The 15,885-nt window shown below is 48.2% G+C and overlaps 1 protein-coding gene across 1 annotated transcript in view; it reads right to left on the bottom strand.

The window, feature by feature from the left end:
- Nucleotides 1-15,885, bottom strand: part of LOC146194269 (polyamine-transporting ATPase 13A3-like) — an 813,351-nt gene that overhangs the window by 461,587 nt on the left and 335,879 nt on the right. The window contains exon 15 of the mRNA XM_084596520.1: nucleotides 13,836-13,897. Within this exon, the coding sequence (XP_084452646.1) occupies nucleotides 13,836-13,897 (62 nt within the window). The remainder of the gene's footprint in view (nucleotides 1-13,835; nucleotides 13,898-15,885) is intronic.

Here is a 15,885-nt window from a genome sequence, read left to right as displayed (position 1 = left end):
ACCCCCTGATTTCGCGATGCCTGCATCACCGCCGAGGTTTCAACTGAGTCAATTGCTTTTTCGTAACAATGGATGCTATGATTAAGGGGTGGTTATATTCCGAGCATTTTTCTATCACCTGGTTGATGGTACGAATATGATCGATAGTAGAGTGCTGTTTCCAAAAAGCTGCTTGATCCTTTGCTTGATTGCAGTCTAAGGTTGTCCTGATTCTATTATCAATTTTGTTAGTAAATACCTTATACGTAACAGACAGTAGGATGATTGGTCTGTAATTTTTAAGGTTCTTAGAGTCGCCTTTGTTATGAATGAGGATAATATTTGCATTCTTCCATGGCTCCGGTACCGTTGATGACACCAGGCACTGCGTGACACGAGGCCAGTTTTTCTAGCACGATATCTCCGCTGTCCTTCAACAAATATGTAGTTATCTGATCCTCTCCAGCTGATTTCCCCATTTTCATAGTTTCTAATGCTTTCTTGACCTTGTCCTGCATCACTGGTGGAACGTCTGACTGTTTTTCTCTACCGCCAATCTCATTACGGTCCTGACTACTCTGGCTACTGTAGAAATCTGTATAGAACTCCTCGGCTACTTTGACTATCTTGTCCATATTAGTGATGACGTTGCCCGCCTTGTCCCTTATCGCATACATCTGGTTTTGCCTATGCATAATTTCTTCTTTACGGCTTTAAGGTTTCCCCCGTTCTTTACAGTATGCTCAATTTTCTCCATGTTATACTTCCTTATATCGGCCTCCTTGAGCTTATTGATTAGCTTTGATATCTCGGCCAATTCTATCTGGTCTGCTGGGTTGGAAGCTTTCATACTCTTGCGTTTCTTAATCAAATCTTTCGTCTCCTTAGTCAGCTTACTGATATATCCTCTCTAAGTATCCTACCGCCTGCTCCTACAGCGCACTCTGTAACGGTATCTCTGAAAGTATTGTCCATTGCTTCTAGGGTAATGTTGCCACCTCGGTTAGAGCTTAATATCTATTCTGTAGCGAGATCCTGAACTCTTCTGCCCTCCCGCTCATCGCTAATTTGTTGATGGGTTTCTTTCTTACTATTCTGTTGCGTTCCTTCTTCAGATTTAGGCTAATTCGGGACCTCACCATCCTGTGGTCACTGCATTGCACTTTGCCGGTTACCTCTACATCTTGCATAATGGCGGGGGTTGAATACAGGATGAAGTCAATTTCATTAGTCTGCAACTAGTCTACTAGAAATGTCAGCCGATAAATGGGATGTTGCGCACACCTTCTCATTGGGGTGTATGTGGACCTTGTCGAGAATTACGCGTCGCGCAACGCTGTGTGACAAGTGGGTCACTTGGGCTGTTTTATGGGCTTCAATTAGTTCTAGTAGCGTGTCAAGAATTCTCAACTGCAGGAGTCGATCTGAGTTTGCATATACCGGCAAGCCAACGGCTGCTTTATATGCTGTTCTAATTATGCTATTAGGTGCATCTTCGTCCCTACGACGCAGATGATAGTACGGGCAAGCGAACATGATTCTGCTTATCGTGAAGGCTTGAATGCCTGCGACTTATGGCAATGCGCCTCACCAGACCACCTATTTGGTGTGCCGTGACGCGTAGCCGGCGTATAGCGTCTGTAGTCTGCGTATTATTCTGAATCAACAATCCGAGAACTCTGATCGTGCCTACCGGGGGTATCGGAAGGTTGTCAACGTGTAACCGGATGAGTTCTCGAGAATCTGGTTTTGCCCATGAACCTTGTTTGTTGCTTATAACTAAGAGTTCCGATTTAGCCGGTGAACACGTGGGGTCGTGTTTCTGCACGTAAGGCTGTACCTTGTCGACAGCTCGTTGTAATAACTCTGTAATCTCTCCACAGGAAGAGAATTGGTTCATATGATGATGTCTTTGGCGTATATGGAATTATGTATGTGTGCCATATCATCTAACAGACTCGGGAGGCCGCTCATAGCGATGTTGAAGAGAAAAGGTGAAAGTAAGGGGCCTTGCAGTGTTCCTCTCGTCTCTAGTGTAATTTTGTCACAAATGTTCTAACGAATATACGATGTGCTGGCCGTACTTCTTGGAGATGGGGCGCATGGTCTGAGGTGCCCCGACGAATGTGACTGGGGCCTCTTCTGAAGGGAAAGAGTCTCTGTCTCCGCTGTCGCGCGCCAAAGAGCCCTGACCAGCGGCATGCTTGCAATTGTATATCAAGCTCCTAAGTAGCTGCTCCTCGCCTAAGCGTCGTTGGCGTAACAAGTATGAAGGTAGAGGACGTAGGAAGGCCAATGCTCTTAACTGGGCAGTTGGTGAACGAATTAAGGCATGGTGCCTACCCGCCGTGTGTGTCCTCCTTGTGCGCTAGCACCATGCCTGACGGAGTAGGGAGGCCCCCAGGGCCACTCTATGGCTAATGGCTGTAGCAAACTTTGAGTGCAAGAATTCTACCGCAACCATGGATATCCAGAACACAGGCATCTTGGACAATCTATTGAACGGAATAAGCATACTGAAGGTTAGCTTAACGCCCGCTATCGGATTCCCAACTTTAGCTTCGCTTTCGGGGAAGCTCGAATTCCCCGAATAGCCACTCTATTTTTGGCGGCGGTACAGATGGGGCAACTGAAGGGAGAGATGGGCAGTGGCGGAAGATGCAAAGAGAAGGAAGTGGGTAGATGATGGCAGTTATCAGCCAAAACTCCCGAGCACGCATTTGGCATACAAGTGATGGCAGGTTGCACGGACTGCATGTAAACAGCTGGTATATATTCTAATCCGAGTGCCGAACTACCAACTCGGCAGGTATAAGATGGAAAGGCAATATTGGAACCCAATTCGTATGCCACGTAGGACTCTTCGGATGGTTTGGCTAAACAAAGACTTTTGCCTATTACGGGTCTTTCATACAGTGTGGCAGCTTCTCACTCTATAAGCTGTTTGTGTTTTAAATGACGTGCGATAAAATAGAGGCAGACATTGAGCGAGTAGCCATTTAATGGGCAGCAATGTTCATGAATGGGAGCCTAAATCGGTAAAGGGAACTGCATATGGCAGCATAATGAATGCGCACATGATCTGCGGTGAGTTAAGCTTTCGCAGACACGAAGCACGTCTAGCACGCGCCGCTAAAAGCGATTTCGTCGAAAAACGCTTCCGGTTCCGGAAGGTCACATAACAACACCTGCTGTGAATCAATCAAAAAGGGATAAAGCACCTATTCAAAGCTATTTGTGCTCTCCATATATATATATATATATATATATATATATATATATATATATATATATATATATATATATATATATATATAGTAAGGAAGAAGATGATACAGCGCCCAAACAAATGACGATGAAGAGGGCTGGGTTCCTGGCCGATCAGCTGGCGCGCGCACTGGAAGCTCGGACTGTTTTGTTCGGACGACATTGTGCTTCAATCTACGATCGCCGTGTGTCACCGGTCGCCGTCTCCAGTCCTCCGACTACACCCCAATAAACCTCTCTTCATTTGGTGGAACGTGCCGGGATAAGACTCACACGATCACCTTGGAGCTCTGCAGCCGAACGATACCTATGGTAACAAACGAGGTAGGCCAACAGCCAGTGGCAGCCCCCTCACAGTCCATCTCATGCTCTGGTGCCATTCGGCAGCGATACCCCGCAGTTTTCAGCGGGCAGGGCGACCAGGACGTTGAAGATTGGCTGGCCTCGTAAGAGCGAGTGAGTTGTCATAACAACTGGGATGACCATATGAAGATCAACAACGTCATCTTCTACCTTAGTGACGTTGCTAACCTATGGTATTGAAATCATGAGGCAGACATGCAAACTTGGGCCAACTTCAAGGCAAAGTTCACGGACGTTTTCGGTCGACCCACAGTGCGAAAACTACGCGCTGAAGAAGCCTTGCGCGTACGCGTTCAGCATGATGGTGAAACCTTCACAAGCTACATTGAAGACGTCGTTAATTTATGCAAGCGTGTCGACCCGTCTATGAATGAGCCTAAAAAGATAAGCAAGGGCATTGATGCCGGTGCATTTCACATGCTGTGGGCAAAGAGCCCCACCACGGTGGCCTCAGTATACAGCCTTTGCCAAAGTTTCGACGAGTTGCTCAAGACACGCCTCTGCACTCGTCAACCTCCCGCACCTGCTGCGTCAATCTCTGACCTGGCTGTGACCTTCTGACTCACATCAAAGACTTCGTGCGAGATGAGGTCTCCCGACAGCTTAGGCTTTTGTCTGGCCCACGCCCGTCATCTGAAGCCAGGCTGCTTACCCCTTCTATCCGACACACCATCACGCAGGAGTTTGCCGATGCCCTTCCCAGTTTTCGCCAGCCAGCGCCTGTCACACCTCATGTCGACCCTGTTCCACTGCAGCCCGCACCTCTTGCGGCACCATTGAGTTACAGCCCCCCTCTTGTCGTGCCGCCTCTACCTGTGCAAGTACAGATGCCTTCCACGTATGCAGAAGTTACCGCCCGCCCACCGCCACCACAGTCTTTTGCGTACGTGCCGACTATGGCGCCACCGTCTGCCGCCCCCCGATTCCGATCAACGACGCCTCCCTACAATTCTTGGCGCACAAATGAGAACCGGCATATCAGCTATGCCTGCGGTATTCTAGGCCACGTCGCCCGCCTGTGCCGTCGTAGTCTGCGTTCTGCCCCTGCACGCACTATCAGTGACTGCAATTATCAGTACGACACCTTGCGCCCACCTTCAGTGCAATCTCCAGGGCAGACGCACATTTTGTAGGGCTGCCAGCACATTCCACAGTGATACAGTATCCAAAAAAAAAAAACAGCGCGAACTAACGGGGACGAAAGGAAGAATAAATCATATCATACGCCTCGCTGATTTCCCTGGTCAACTGGTCGGGGTGTTTGAACAAAATGTCAGTAAAATGCAAGGACGGAAAACAGGATTGACACTCATGGCAATGATCAGCTAGATTAGTGGAGCGATTAGATTCTAGTGAGTTGAGATGTTCTCTGAGTCGTGTCCCCGTTTGTTCGCGCTGTTTTTTTTGAATACAGCACATTCCACTGCATCGCTCGCCGACCCATCGCCGTCTGTCCCTGTCGCTAATGCGGCGTCGCAGCGTGAAACAAGACTCGGAAAACTAGCAGGCGCAGTTCCTGGGGCACGAACTGCGCACATTTCGCCTACCACAAGTCCTTGTCTCTCTCCGCCGAACGTTCTAGAAGTTTTTGCTGAATGTTTTCGTGCCCTTGCACGCGTCGATACAGGGGCCACTCTCTCCGTCATTAGCGAAAGTTTTTGCCGCTCGCTTCGTAAAGTCACCACCCCGCCTTCTGGACTCTGTCTTCGCACCGCCAGCGCCGGTTCCGTTCGTCCGTCTGCTGCTTGCACAGCGCGTGTCGTTATCGCGGACGTCTTATACATCATAGTTTTTAGTGCTTGCGTCATGCTCGAATGTCTTAATTCTTGGCTCGCATTTCCTGTCCCGCTCCAATAGTGTTATTGACTGCACCCGCGCCCATGTCGCCTTCTCTGCGCTCTGCTATGCGGTTCTTGACGATGCGCCGTCTTTTTCTTGCGCCACACTTGTTGTCGCCGATGACACCGACATTCCGCCAAACCGTGATGTGATTGTCTCTGTGTGTGTACCCTTTTCATTAGACGCGACTGTTCTATTTTCGTCTTCTACCATGTTCGCTTCTTGCAGTCACCTCCTTCTTCCCTTTGCTATCATGGATATTAACCGCGGTGCCGCTAACATTGTTGTTCCGAATGCCTCAACCGCTGTGGTCCCGCTACTTCGTGGCGAATGCCTTGGTTTTATTGAAGTTGTTGACCTCATCTCACAGTTTGATGTTGATGGGTATTTACCACAGAGTGCTCACGTAGCCTCCCTAACGCCGAATTCTAATTATTCCGATATACCGCGTTGAGTACTTTTTCAATCATCTGTGGCCAGTGGCCACGACCCGACTCACCGTGAGCAACTGTTTGCTCTCCTCAACCAGTTCAATTCTTCGTTTGACGTTCAGACGGCATCCTTGAGCCGTGCGACCGAGGTTTTTCACCACATCGACACCGGAAGTCATGCCCCTCTTCGCCAGCGCCCTTACCTTGTTTCGCCTTCGGATCGCCGTGTTATTGCTGAGCAGCTAGACGACATGCTACCAACGTGGTGTAATTCAGCATTCATACAGTCTGTGGGTGCAGCGGTGATGTAGCGGTAGAACATCCGCCTCGCATGCAAGAGGACCGGGGTTCAAATCCCGGTGCCGCGCAATTCTCCACCGGGAAAAAAAAAGAAAAAAAAAAGATCCGTGTGTCGATGGAATTGCATACACAGGTTTGGGGTGCGACCTGATGCCGGTGAACACCTCCGGCAACACGTTCCCTCACCAGAACAGGAGTTGGCCACCCTGGTGCAGTAATTGGCGACAACCTCCTATGATAAGCCCCATACAACCCCGGCCCTCAGTCACCAGGGGCTGCGGAACAACTGACCACGGCGGCGGTCAGACCTGTGACGCAGCAGGGGGTGCTAAGAAAGCCTGGCTCCGCTGGACAGGCCGCCATTGGAAACTGACCCTGGCAACGTTTAATGCTAGAACCCTAGCTAGTGAAGCTAGTTTAGCAGTGCTGTTAGAGGAACTAGAGGGCATGAAATGGGATGTCATAGGGCTTAGTGAGGTTAGGAGGCCGAATGAGGCATATATTGTACTGAAGGATGGGCATGTACTGTGTTATCGAGGTTTACCGGAGAGGCGACAACTAGGAGTAGGTTTCCTTGTCAATAAGTATATAGCGGGTAATATAGATGAATTCTATAGTATTAATGAGAGGGTTGCAGGCATTGTAATTAGGCTTAATAAGCGGTATAAACTGAAGGTTGTACAGGCCTATGCACCTACATGTAGTTATGATGACCAGGCAGTTGAAAGCTTCTGTGAAGATGTAGAATCGGCAATGCGAAAAGTAAAAACGCAGTATACTGTACTAATGGGCGACTTCAATGCCAAGGTAGGGAAAAAACAGGCAGGAGACAAGGCAGTAAGTGACTATGGCATTGGTTCTAGGAATAGCAGGGGGGAGTTACTAGTTGAGTTTGCAGAGCGCAATAACTTACGAATCATGAATACCTTCTTCAGCAAACGGAAGAACCGGAAATGGACATGGAAAAGTCCTAACGGAGAGACTAAAAATGAAATCGACTTCATAATGTGTTCAACCCCCGCCATTGTGCAGGATGTAGAGGTAAGCGGGAAAGTGCGATGCAGTGACCACAGGATGGTGAGGTCCCGAATCAGCCTAAATCTGAAGAAGGAAAATAATAGATTAGTAAGAAAGAAACCCATCAACGAATTAGCGGTGAGGGGGAGGGCAGAAGAGTTCAGTATCTCGCTACAGAATAGGTATTCAGCTCTAACTGAGGATGGCGACATTACCCTAGAGGCAAGGAACAATAATTTCAGAAATATCATTACTGAGTGCGCGGTAGAAGTAGGCGGTAGGATAGTTAGAGAGGATACCGGTAAGCTGTCTAAGGAGACAAAAGATTTGATTAAGAAATGCCAGAGTATGAAAGCTTCCAATCCAACAGACCAGATCAAATTGGCCGAGATATCAAAGCTAATCAATAAGCGCAAGGTGGCCGATATAAGGAAGTATAACATTTTCAAAATTGAGCATGCTGTAAAAAACGGGGGAAGCCTTAAAGCGGTAAAGAAGAAATTGGGCATAGGCAAAAACCAGATGTATGCAATAAGGGACAAGGCGGGCAACGTCATCACTAATATGGAAAAGATAGTCAAAGTAGCCGAGGAGTTCTATACAGATCTCTACAGCAGCCAAAGTAGTCAGGACCGTAATGAGATTGGCGGTAGGGAAAAACAGTCAGACGTTCCACCTGTGACGAAGGACGAGGTCAAGAAAGCACTAGAAACTATGAAAAGGGGGAAATCAGCTGGAGAGGATCAGATAACTACAGGTTTGCTGAAGGACGGGGGGGATATCGTGCTAGAAAAACTGGCCACCCTGTATACGCAGTGCCTGGTGTCATCGACGGTACCGGAACCATGGAAGAACGCAAACATTATCCTCATTCACAAGAAAGGGGACTCTAAGGACCTTAAAAATCACAGACCAATCAGCTTACTGTCTGTTACGTATAAGGTATTTACTAAGGTAATCACTAATAGAATCAGGACAACCTTAGACTGCAATCAAGCAACGGATCAAGCAGGGTTTCGGAAACGGTACTCTACTATCGATCATATCCATACCATCAATAAGGTGATAGAAAAATGCTCGGAATATAACCAGCCCTTATACATAGCATTCATTGATTACGAAAAAGCATTTGACTCAGTTGAAACCTCGGCGGTGATGCAGGCATTGCGAAATCAGGGGGTAGACGAGCCGTACGTGAAAGTGCTGGAAGATATATATAGTGGCTGCACAGCAACCATAGTTCTGCATAAAGAAAGTAACAAAATTCCCATAAAGAAAGGTGTTAGGCAAGGAGACACAATCTCCCCAGTACTATTCACAGCTTGTTTAGAGGAAGTATTCAGAGACTTGGAATGGGAGCAGTTAGGGATAAGGGTAGATGGAGAATACCTCAGTAATCTGCGATTTGCTGATGACATTGCCTTGCTAAGCAACTCGGGGGATGAACTGCATGTAATGATTGATGACCTAGACAGAAAAAGTAGAAAGGTAGGCTTGAAAATCAATATGTAGAAGACTAAGGTAATGTTCAACAGCCACGGGAAGGAACAGCAGTTTACATTAGGTAGCGAAATACTGGAAGTAGTAGGCGAATATGTCTACTTAGGACAGGTAGTAACCGCAGGTCCGGACCATGAAAAGGAAATAACAAGAAGAATAAGATTGGGATGGAGCGCATTTGGCAAGCACTCGCTGATTATGACTAGCAGCTTACCGGTATCGCTCAAGAGGAAAGTATACAACAGTTGCATCTTGCCTGTACTCACCTATGGGGCTGAAACGTGGAGGCTAACCAAGAGAGTTCTACTTAAGTTGAGGACAACCCAGAGGGCTATGGAACGAAAAATGGTAGGGGTAACATTAAGAGATAGAAAGCGTGCAGAGTGGGTCAGAGAAATAACTCAAGTTACCGACATTCTAGTGGAAATTAAGAAGAAATGGACATGGGCAGGACATGTAGTGCGAAGAGAGGATAACCGATGGTCGCTGAGGGTAACAAACTGGATTGCAAGGGAAGGAAAGCGTAGCAGGGGGCGGCAGAAAGTTAGGTGGGCGGATGAGATTAAGAAGTTCGCAGGAGTCAAGTGGATGCAGCTAGCACAGAACCGGGTTAAGTGGAGAAATATGGGAGAGGCCTTCGCCCTGCAGTGGGTATAATCATGCTGCTGCTGCTGATGATGATGATGACAGTCTGTGGTCGTCTCTCGTGGAACTTGTGTAAAAAAAAAGGATGGCTCCAAAAGATTTTGCCTTGACTACCGCCGTCTTAACAAAGTTATACGTAAAGACTTATACCCACTACCCCGCATTGTCGAGGCCTTCGATTGTTTACAAGGAGCCAAGTTCTTTTCGTCTCTGGACCTGCGCTCTGGCTATTGGCAAGTCCCTATGACTGAATCTGACCGACCTAAGACAGCCTTTGTTAACCCTGATGGACTATATGAGTTCACTGTGATGCCGTTTGGTCTTTGTAACGCTCCTGCTACGTTTGAGAGAATTATGCACATCTTACGCGGCCTCAAGTGGAACATTTGCTTTTGTTTTTTGGACGATATCATCGTTTTCTCTCTCAATTTTCCGACGCACCTTCTGCGCTTCCACCAAATCCTGAGCTGTCTCACTGGCGCGAGTCTGCAAGTTAACCTGAAGAAATGCCATTCTGGCACCCGCAAGCTGACAACACTAGGTCATATAGTCTCCAAAGATGGCGTCCTCCCCGATCCGGACAAACTACGTGCGGTTACTGAATTTCCGAAACCGACTTCTGTTCAAGAGCTGCGCAGCTTCGACGGCCTATGCTCATATTTTCGCCATTTTGTCCGAAAATTTGCTACCATCATTGCACCGTTTACAAAAATGCTGAATGGTCCCGCCGACTTGTCTACCTGGACTCCAATCTGCGACAATTTTTTTCACTACTCTCCGACGTCTACTAACTTCTCCGCCCATTCTCCGCCATTGCGACCCATCCGCTCCTACGGAGGTGCACACTGACGCCAGCGGCATCGGCCTCGGTGCTGTCCTCGCTCAACGCAAACCCGGCTTTTCCGAACATGTAGTTGCATACGTTAGCCGAGCGCTAACGAAAGCTGGATCTAACTACACCGTCACGGAAAAGGAGTGTCTTTCAATCGTGTGGGCCTTAACGAAGTTTCGCCCCTACTTATATGGCCGCCGCTTCAACGTTATCGCCGACTACCAGGCCTCTGCTGGTTGGCTTCCCTGAAAGACCCTTTTGGACGCCTCGGCCGCAGGACTCTTCGCCTTCAAGACTGACTTCGACGCGCTATATCGATCGGGACACAAACACTCCGACACTGACGCCTTGTCGCGCTCGCCGCTGCCCTCTCTTGCAGTCTCGGACTCGATATCCGAACCCTCCACTGCAACCCTTACTTCCGATGACCTGCCTTTCGAACAACGCCGGGATCCCTGGATATCTTCTCTCCTAGACGTCCTCACCGCGTCATCAACGTCTTCATCCCCGTGGGCCCTTGGTCGCCAAGCTTTCCATTTTACGATCCGGGGTGGTCTGCTGTATCGCAAATGCTATCGACAGGACGGCCGCAAATGGCTCTTGGCCATTCGTCGCCATCTTTGCACAGAAATTTGTCCCCATCGCCATGCCGACCCGCAGAGCACACATGCTGGCTTGTTGAAGACATACGAGCGTCTCCGCCTGCGGTTCTACTGGCGGGCCATGTACAATTTTCTGGGCCGCTATATTCGCTCCTGTACTGCTTGTCAGCAGCGGAAGTCGTCTCCGCGCCCCTCCGCGGGCTATTACAGCGATTGCCTTGTCCAGCGCGACCCTTTGATCGTGTCGGCATCGCCCTCTATGCCCCCTTTCATCTTCGACGTCACGCAACCGCTGGATAATAGTCGTCGTGGATCATCTCACTGGCTAAGTAGAGACTGCAGCCCTGCCTACGGCTTGTGCTCGTGACGTTGCCTCCCTCATCCTGCGTCACTTCGTTCTACGTCACGGGGCTCCTCGTGAACTTTTCAGTATCCGTGGCCGCGTCGTTCTATCACAAGGGGTCCACGAGCTGTTGGAAGCTTGCCAAACAAACATCGAACCACCACAGTTTACTATCCTAAAACCAATGGCCTCACAGTAAGATTTAACCGAACTCTTGGTGACATGCTCGCAATGTACGTTTCTTCTCACGCGTATAATTGGGATCAGGTGCTTCCGCACGTCACCTATGCTTTTAACACAGCGTCTCAGGCAACGACTGCAGTTTTTCCATTCTTTGTCCTATACGGTGAGAGCCTTCCTGTCTACTGGATACCATACTTCCTTACCACCCCGACAGTTCAGAGTACCCTGCTCTTTCTGCTGTTGCGCGTAATGCTGAGCAATGATGTCAGCTGGCTCGCTTATTCACGTCCGACATTCAAGATCTTCGCCGACATGAGAGCAATCACGGCAAGCCCGCTTCTGACTTTCCTACCAAAACCCTCGTTTGGCTCTGTGTTCCGGCTGATCCCAAATCCTCTGCAAAGTATAATGGCCCTTATCGTGTATTAGAGCGTACATCTGCACTTAACTGCGTCGTGGAGACAGCAACGCCTTCTTCGGGCCACCGTCGCCGTGGGCGAGAAGTTGTTCATGTCAGTCGACTTAAACCATACTACGATCCCCTTGTCGTCACCTCACCTTAAGTCGCCAGGATGGCTCCCTTTTTCCGCCGGGGTAATTGTAAGGAAGAAGATGTTACAGCGCGCAAACAAACGACAATGAAGACGGCTCGATTCCTGGCCGTTCTGCTGGTGCGGGCACTGCAAGCTCGGACTGTCTTGTTTGAAGGAGATTGTGCTTCAATCTACGATCACACTGTGTCACCGGTCGCAGTCTCCAGTCCTCTCATTACCAACCAACAAACCCCTCTTCAAAATATATATATATATATATACCGGGTGTCCCAGCTAACTTGAACCAAGGGTTACGAAATAATATATTTGAGGTAGGTCAGTGAAACCAATTGCATACAACTGCCAGCCTGTTGGCGCACTACAGGCAATTTTTGTTTTGTAATTACTTAATTAGCTAATTATGTTAATTTTTCTAATTTATAAATATCGACTTTAGACCAAAAATGTGAATTGGAAAGTTGTAGAGCACCTTCAGAAATCCCCATTCCATTAATTGCGATAAAGAAAGTCTCACGTGTATCTTTTTTTCCGGGCTCAGAAGAAAGCCCGCGAAATACAAATAATACCACGTGACTTGCGCATTTGTGCGCCGCGATTGTGGTGCTCTCAGTCGTGGTTTGAGCAAACGAAATCAGCTGCGGCCGTGACCCGATGGTCCCGTTGCAGCGGCAGGCAGAAATGTTGGCGATGGTTTGAGCGAGCTCGAGCTCGCCCGTCGCCACCGCGATTTTGGCCAGACCTGCGCACCGCAGCAGCCAACATCACGACAGGCGGATGACGATAAAGAACCGCCAAATGAAGGTGCAGCGCTAATTTTAGTCGAGTCACATGATGTCATCTCGCCCCTTTACCCAAGCATGTATGCGCAGATTCAGTGGCTGATACCTTATCGCTCATCCGTTTCTCGTGACGTTCGCTGATGGGAGAGAATGAGGCCTTGTTAGAATGTCGGTGGTGTCGGCTCGCCGCTCTCGCTGCTACTGCACCGTCACGTGGGCCGGCTGTCTGACGCGGGCGAAAAAGCCATCGCAGGCATATCGGCCTGCCACTTTAACGGGGCCAAGAAGACACGGCCGCAGCTAATTTCGTTCGCTCAAACCACGACTGAGAGCACCACAATCGAGGCGCATAAATGCACTAGTCACGTGGTACTATTTGTATTTCGCGGGCTTTCTTCTGAGCCCGGGAAAAAAGATACACGTGAGACTTTCTTTATCGCAATTAAATAAATGGGGGTTTCTCAAGGTGCTCTACAACTTTCCAGTTCACATTTTTGGTGTAAAGTCGATATTTAATAAATTAGAGAAATTAACATAATTAGCTAATTAAGTAATTGCAAAACAAAAAATTGCCTGTAGTGCGCAAGAAGGCTGGCAGTTGTATGCAATTGGTTTCACTGACCTACGTCAAATATATTATTTTGTACCCCTTGGTTCAAGTTAGCTGGGACACCCGGTATATATATATATATATATATATATATAAAGGTTCCTTCCAAATTGTTTACCTCAGCATATCGCGAACAAAAATGCCTTAAAGCAGCCTCCAGTGTGCGCATTACCCATTACGCAATTTTCAACGCATTGGTTCGCTATTTTACACGCTCAGATGGTTTTCTGTCTCCTAATAAGAAATTTAATTCTTTCGCATTATTATTATCACCATCATCATGAGCCTGGCTACCCCCTTGTAGCGCGAATACCTCTCGATAGCCCCTTGATTAACCAGATCGTGCATGAACCAGCTGCATCAATTCGATCCCGGAAGTCTTGCTAATCTCATTAGCCCAACTAACTTTCTGCCCCCTCGTTTTCGTTATTACTGTTGATATATCACGGCTCATGGGGGTCTTTAGGATCCCCTGCGAAAGTGGAATTGTTTATTAAGCATTTTGTGCTTTCCCTGTTCGCATTTCGTGGTGTTTGCTACCGTATGAGCATGCTTCACCACCACACAGCCGCAAGAAGGACACAAACATACCTTTTATCGTTGACGGGTAGGATGCACCAAAGGTCAAGTCCATCGTCAGTTAGCGTTCCAGTCTGGAGAGAAATAAAGTGAAAGTCTTGAGAACGTTGGCAATAGTCCAGAGGCATGGCGAGATATTTACGCGAGCTCAGTGGTGCTAGCAACTGTTCCGCACATGGGTGAAGCGAACTATGAATATAAAATTAATAAAAAGGGTTAATACATGTGCGGTTACGGATTCCCAAGCACCAACTACCACTTGAAGATCTAGTGCGATGAGGCGAAAGGCATTGTAGCGAGGTGGATCGTAGCCCTCCACTACAGCACCTCTATGTCCCCCTCTTCGTTCACTCCCACCTTCCTCCCTTTCGTTATGGCGTGGTACATGTGTCCGCGGAGAATTGTGACAGATGCTGCGCTTTTTTATATCCCGTAAATCAATTTCAAACGTCGCTGGTTGTCACGGTGAAAACTTTTATTGTCCGGCAGAGGTGACACCGGAGTTCCGGTACCGCTCGCAGGCGTCCAAGGAGCCCGATATCACCCTGAGGGGCAGGGATTAGTACACGAAGAGGTTTACCGCTTCGGCTGCGTCACGGACAATTTTGGACTGTGTCTCCGAGCCTTCGCTATGAAACGTAGTCTCCCATGCTTCTGCGTCCTAGAATAAATTATAGCCTGGGGAGTGGCTGCCCTCCCAGAGGATTTGTTTTAGAGTACCTATATCATTACAGAATCTGCCGAATTGGTCCTCCGGATTTTCAGTTTACGTGAGATATCTCCAACTGGGAGACATGTGGTTCTGCCTCTGCGGACTTGAGGGATCTATCGGAGAGTGGATATTTCCGCCGTCCCAACTTGTAGTGCTCGATGACCTCGTTGTAGGTCGCGAGCGTCTCAACCTTAAAGTTAGTTAGAGGCTGGCGCCCCCCCCTCTTCCCGCCCCCCGGATAATGAGCGTTCGGGTGAGGGCATTGGCCGCTTCGTTTCCTGGTGTATTGGAGTGAGCGGGGGACCAGGTGAGGGTGATCCCTCCATCTATGTCGCTTTTCGATAATATGCTTAATGCGTAGTGTCATATTTTGCCTTTGAATAAATTCTTTATTACCGATTTGCTGTCACTGATGACCACTTTCGCCTCTGTACTAATGCACGCTAAGGCGATCGCTGCTTCTTACGCTGCCGTGGCGTCTACGCCGCTTGTATATTTTGCCTTGCTCTATTCCAGACCCGTCGACTTCCACTGGGACGGAGTTTCCGTCATCATCAAGGGCGGCGTCTGTGCAGGCATAGTGCTAGCGCACAAAGGACACACACTGAGGTTGGGCGTACAGGACAAAGGTATACTTGCAACTGAAATTTATTCCGTAAAAAACGCATTTATACTCTTATTTTTCTTCCTTCTCCTTCTCCTCCTTAATATTCTCCGCTGGTGCCGCCTTCAGTTGCAGTCGCATCAGAAGTGACAAAAGCGACTTAAAAACACCACGTTTACATAATGCACTGAAATGAAGAAATTCGGTAAGTCTGAAATGCACGGGGTACGAAGAAGATGAAGAATACGGTACGAAAAGACCTTATAAAAACCAAAATATAAATACCAAATAAAAACCATTGTGACAAACGAAATCTTCAAAAGGCGACGTGATGAAAGCTAAAACCGACATGTGTAAAGGCATGCCGAGCATGTTAAGGAGGAGAAGGAAGGAAAACAAAAAGAGTATAAATGAGTTTTTTTTTTTCGGAATAAATTTTACTTGCAAGTTTGTCCTGTCCGCCCACCAGCAGTGTGTGTCCTCCTTGTGCGCTAGCACCATGCCTGAATTCGTTCACCAACTAGCCAAGTTGAGAGTATTGACAGTCTGTGAGGGCAACCGTTTCTAGTGTCATTCTGCTTAGTTTTGTTACCAAGTGTTTGGATCTGTGCTGGCGTCTTTCCTGATCGTGTTGTGATGCATGTTCTTAGGTATTGTATCGCGTTACGATAAGACGAATGACCAGTCTTTATTCCGTCCTCTGTTATATAGGCCCCGGCCAGCCCGATTGGCGAGGGCAATGATAA

This window comes from Amblyomma maculatum, chromosome 3 (assembly GCF_055883805.1).
Source record: "Amblyomma maculatum isolate TAMU_Amacu chromosome 3, ASM5588380v1, whole genome shotgun sequence".
In the NCBI taxonomy this organism is placed as follows: domain Eukaryota; kingdom Metazoa; phylum Arthropoda; class Arachnida; order Ixodida; family Ixodidae; genus Amblyomma; species Amblyomma maculatum.
The sequence above is the reverse complement of the archived record's forward strand: the minus strand, read 5'-3'. Positions and strand labels throughout refer to the sequence as shown.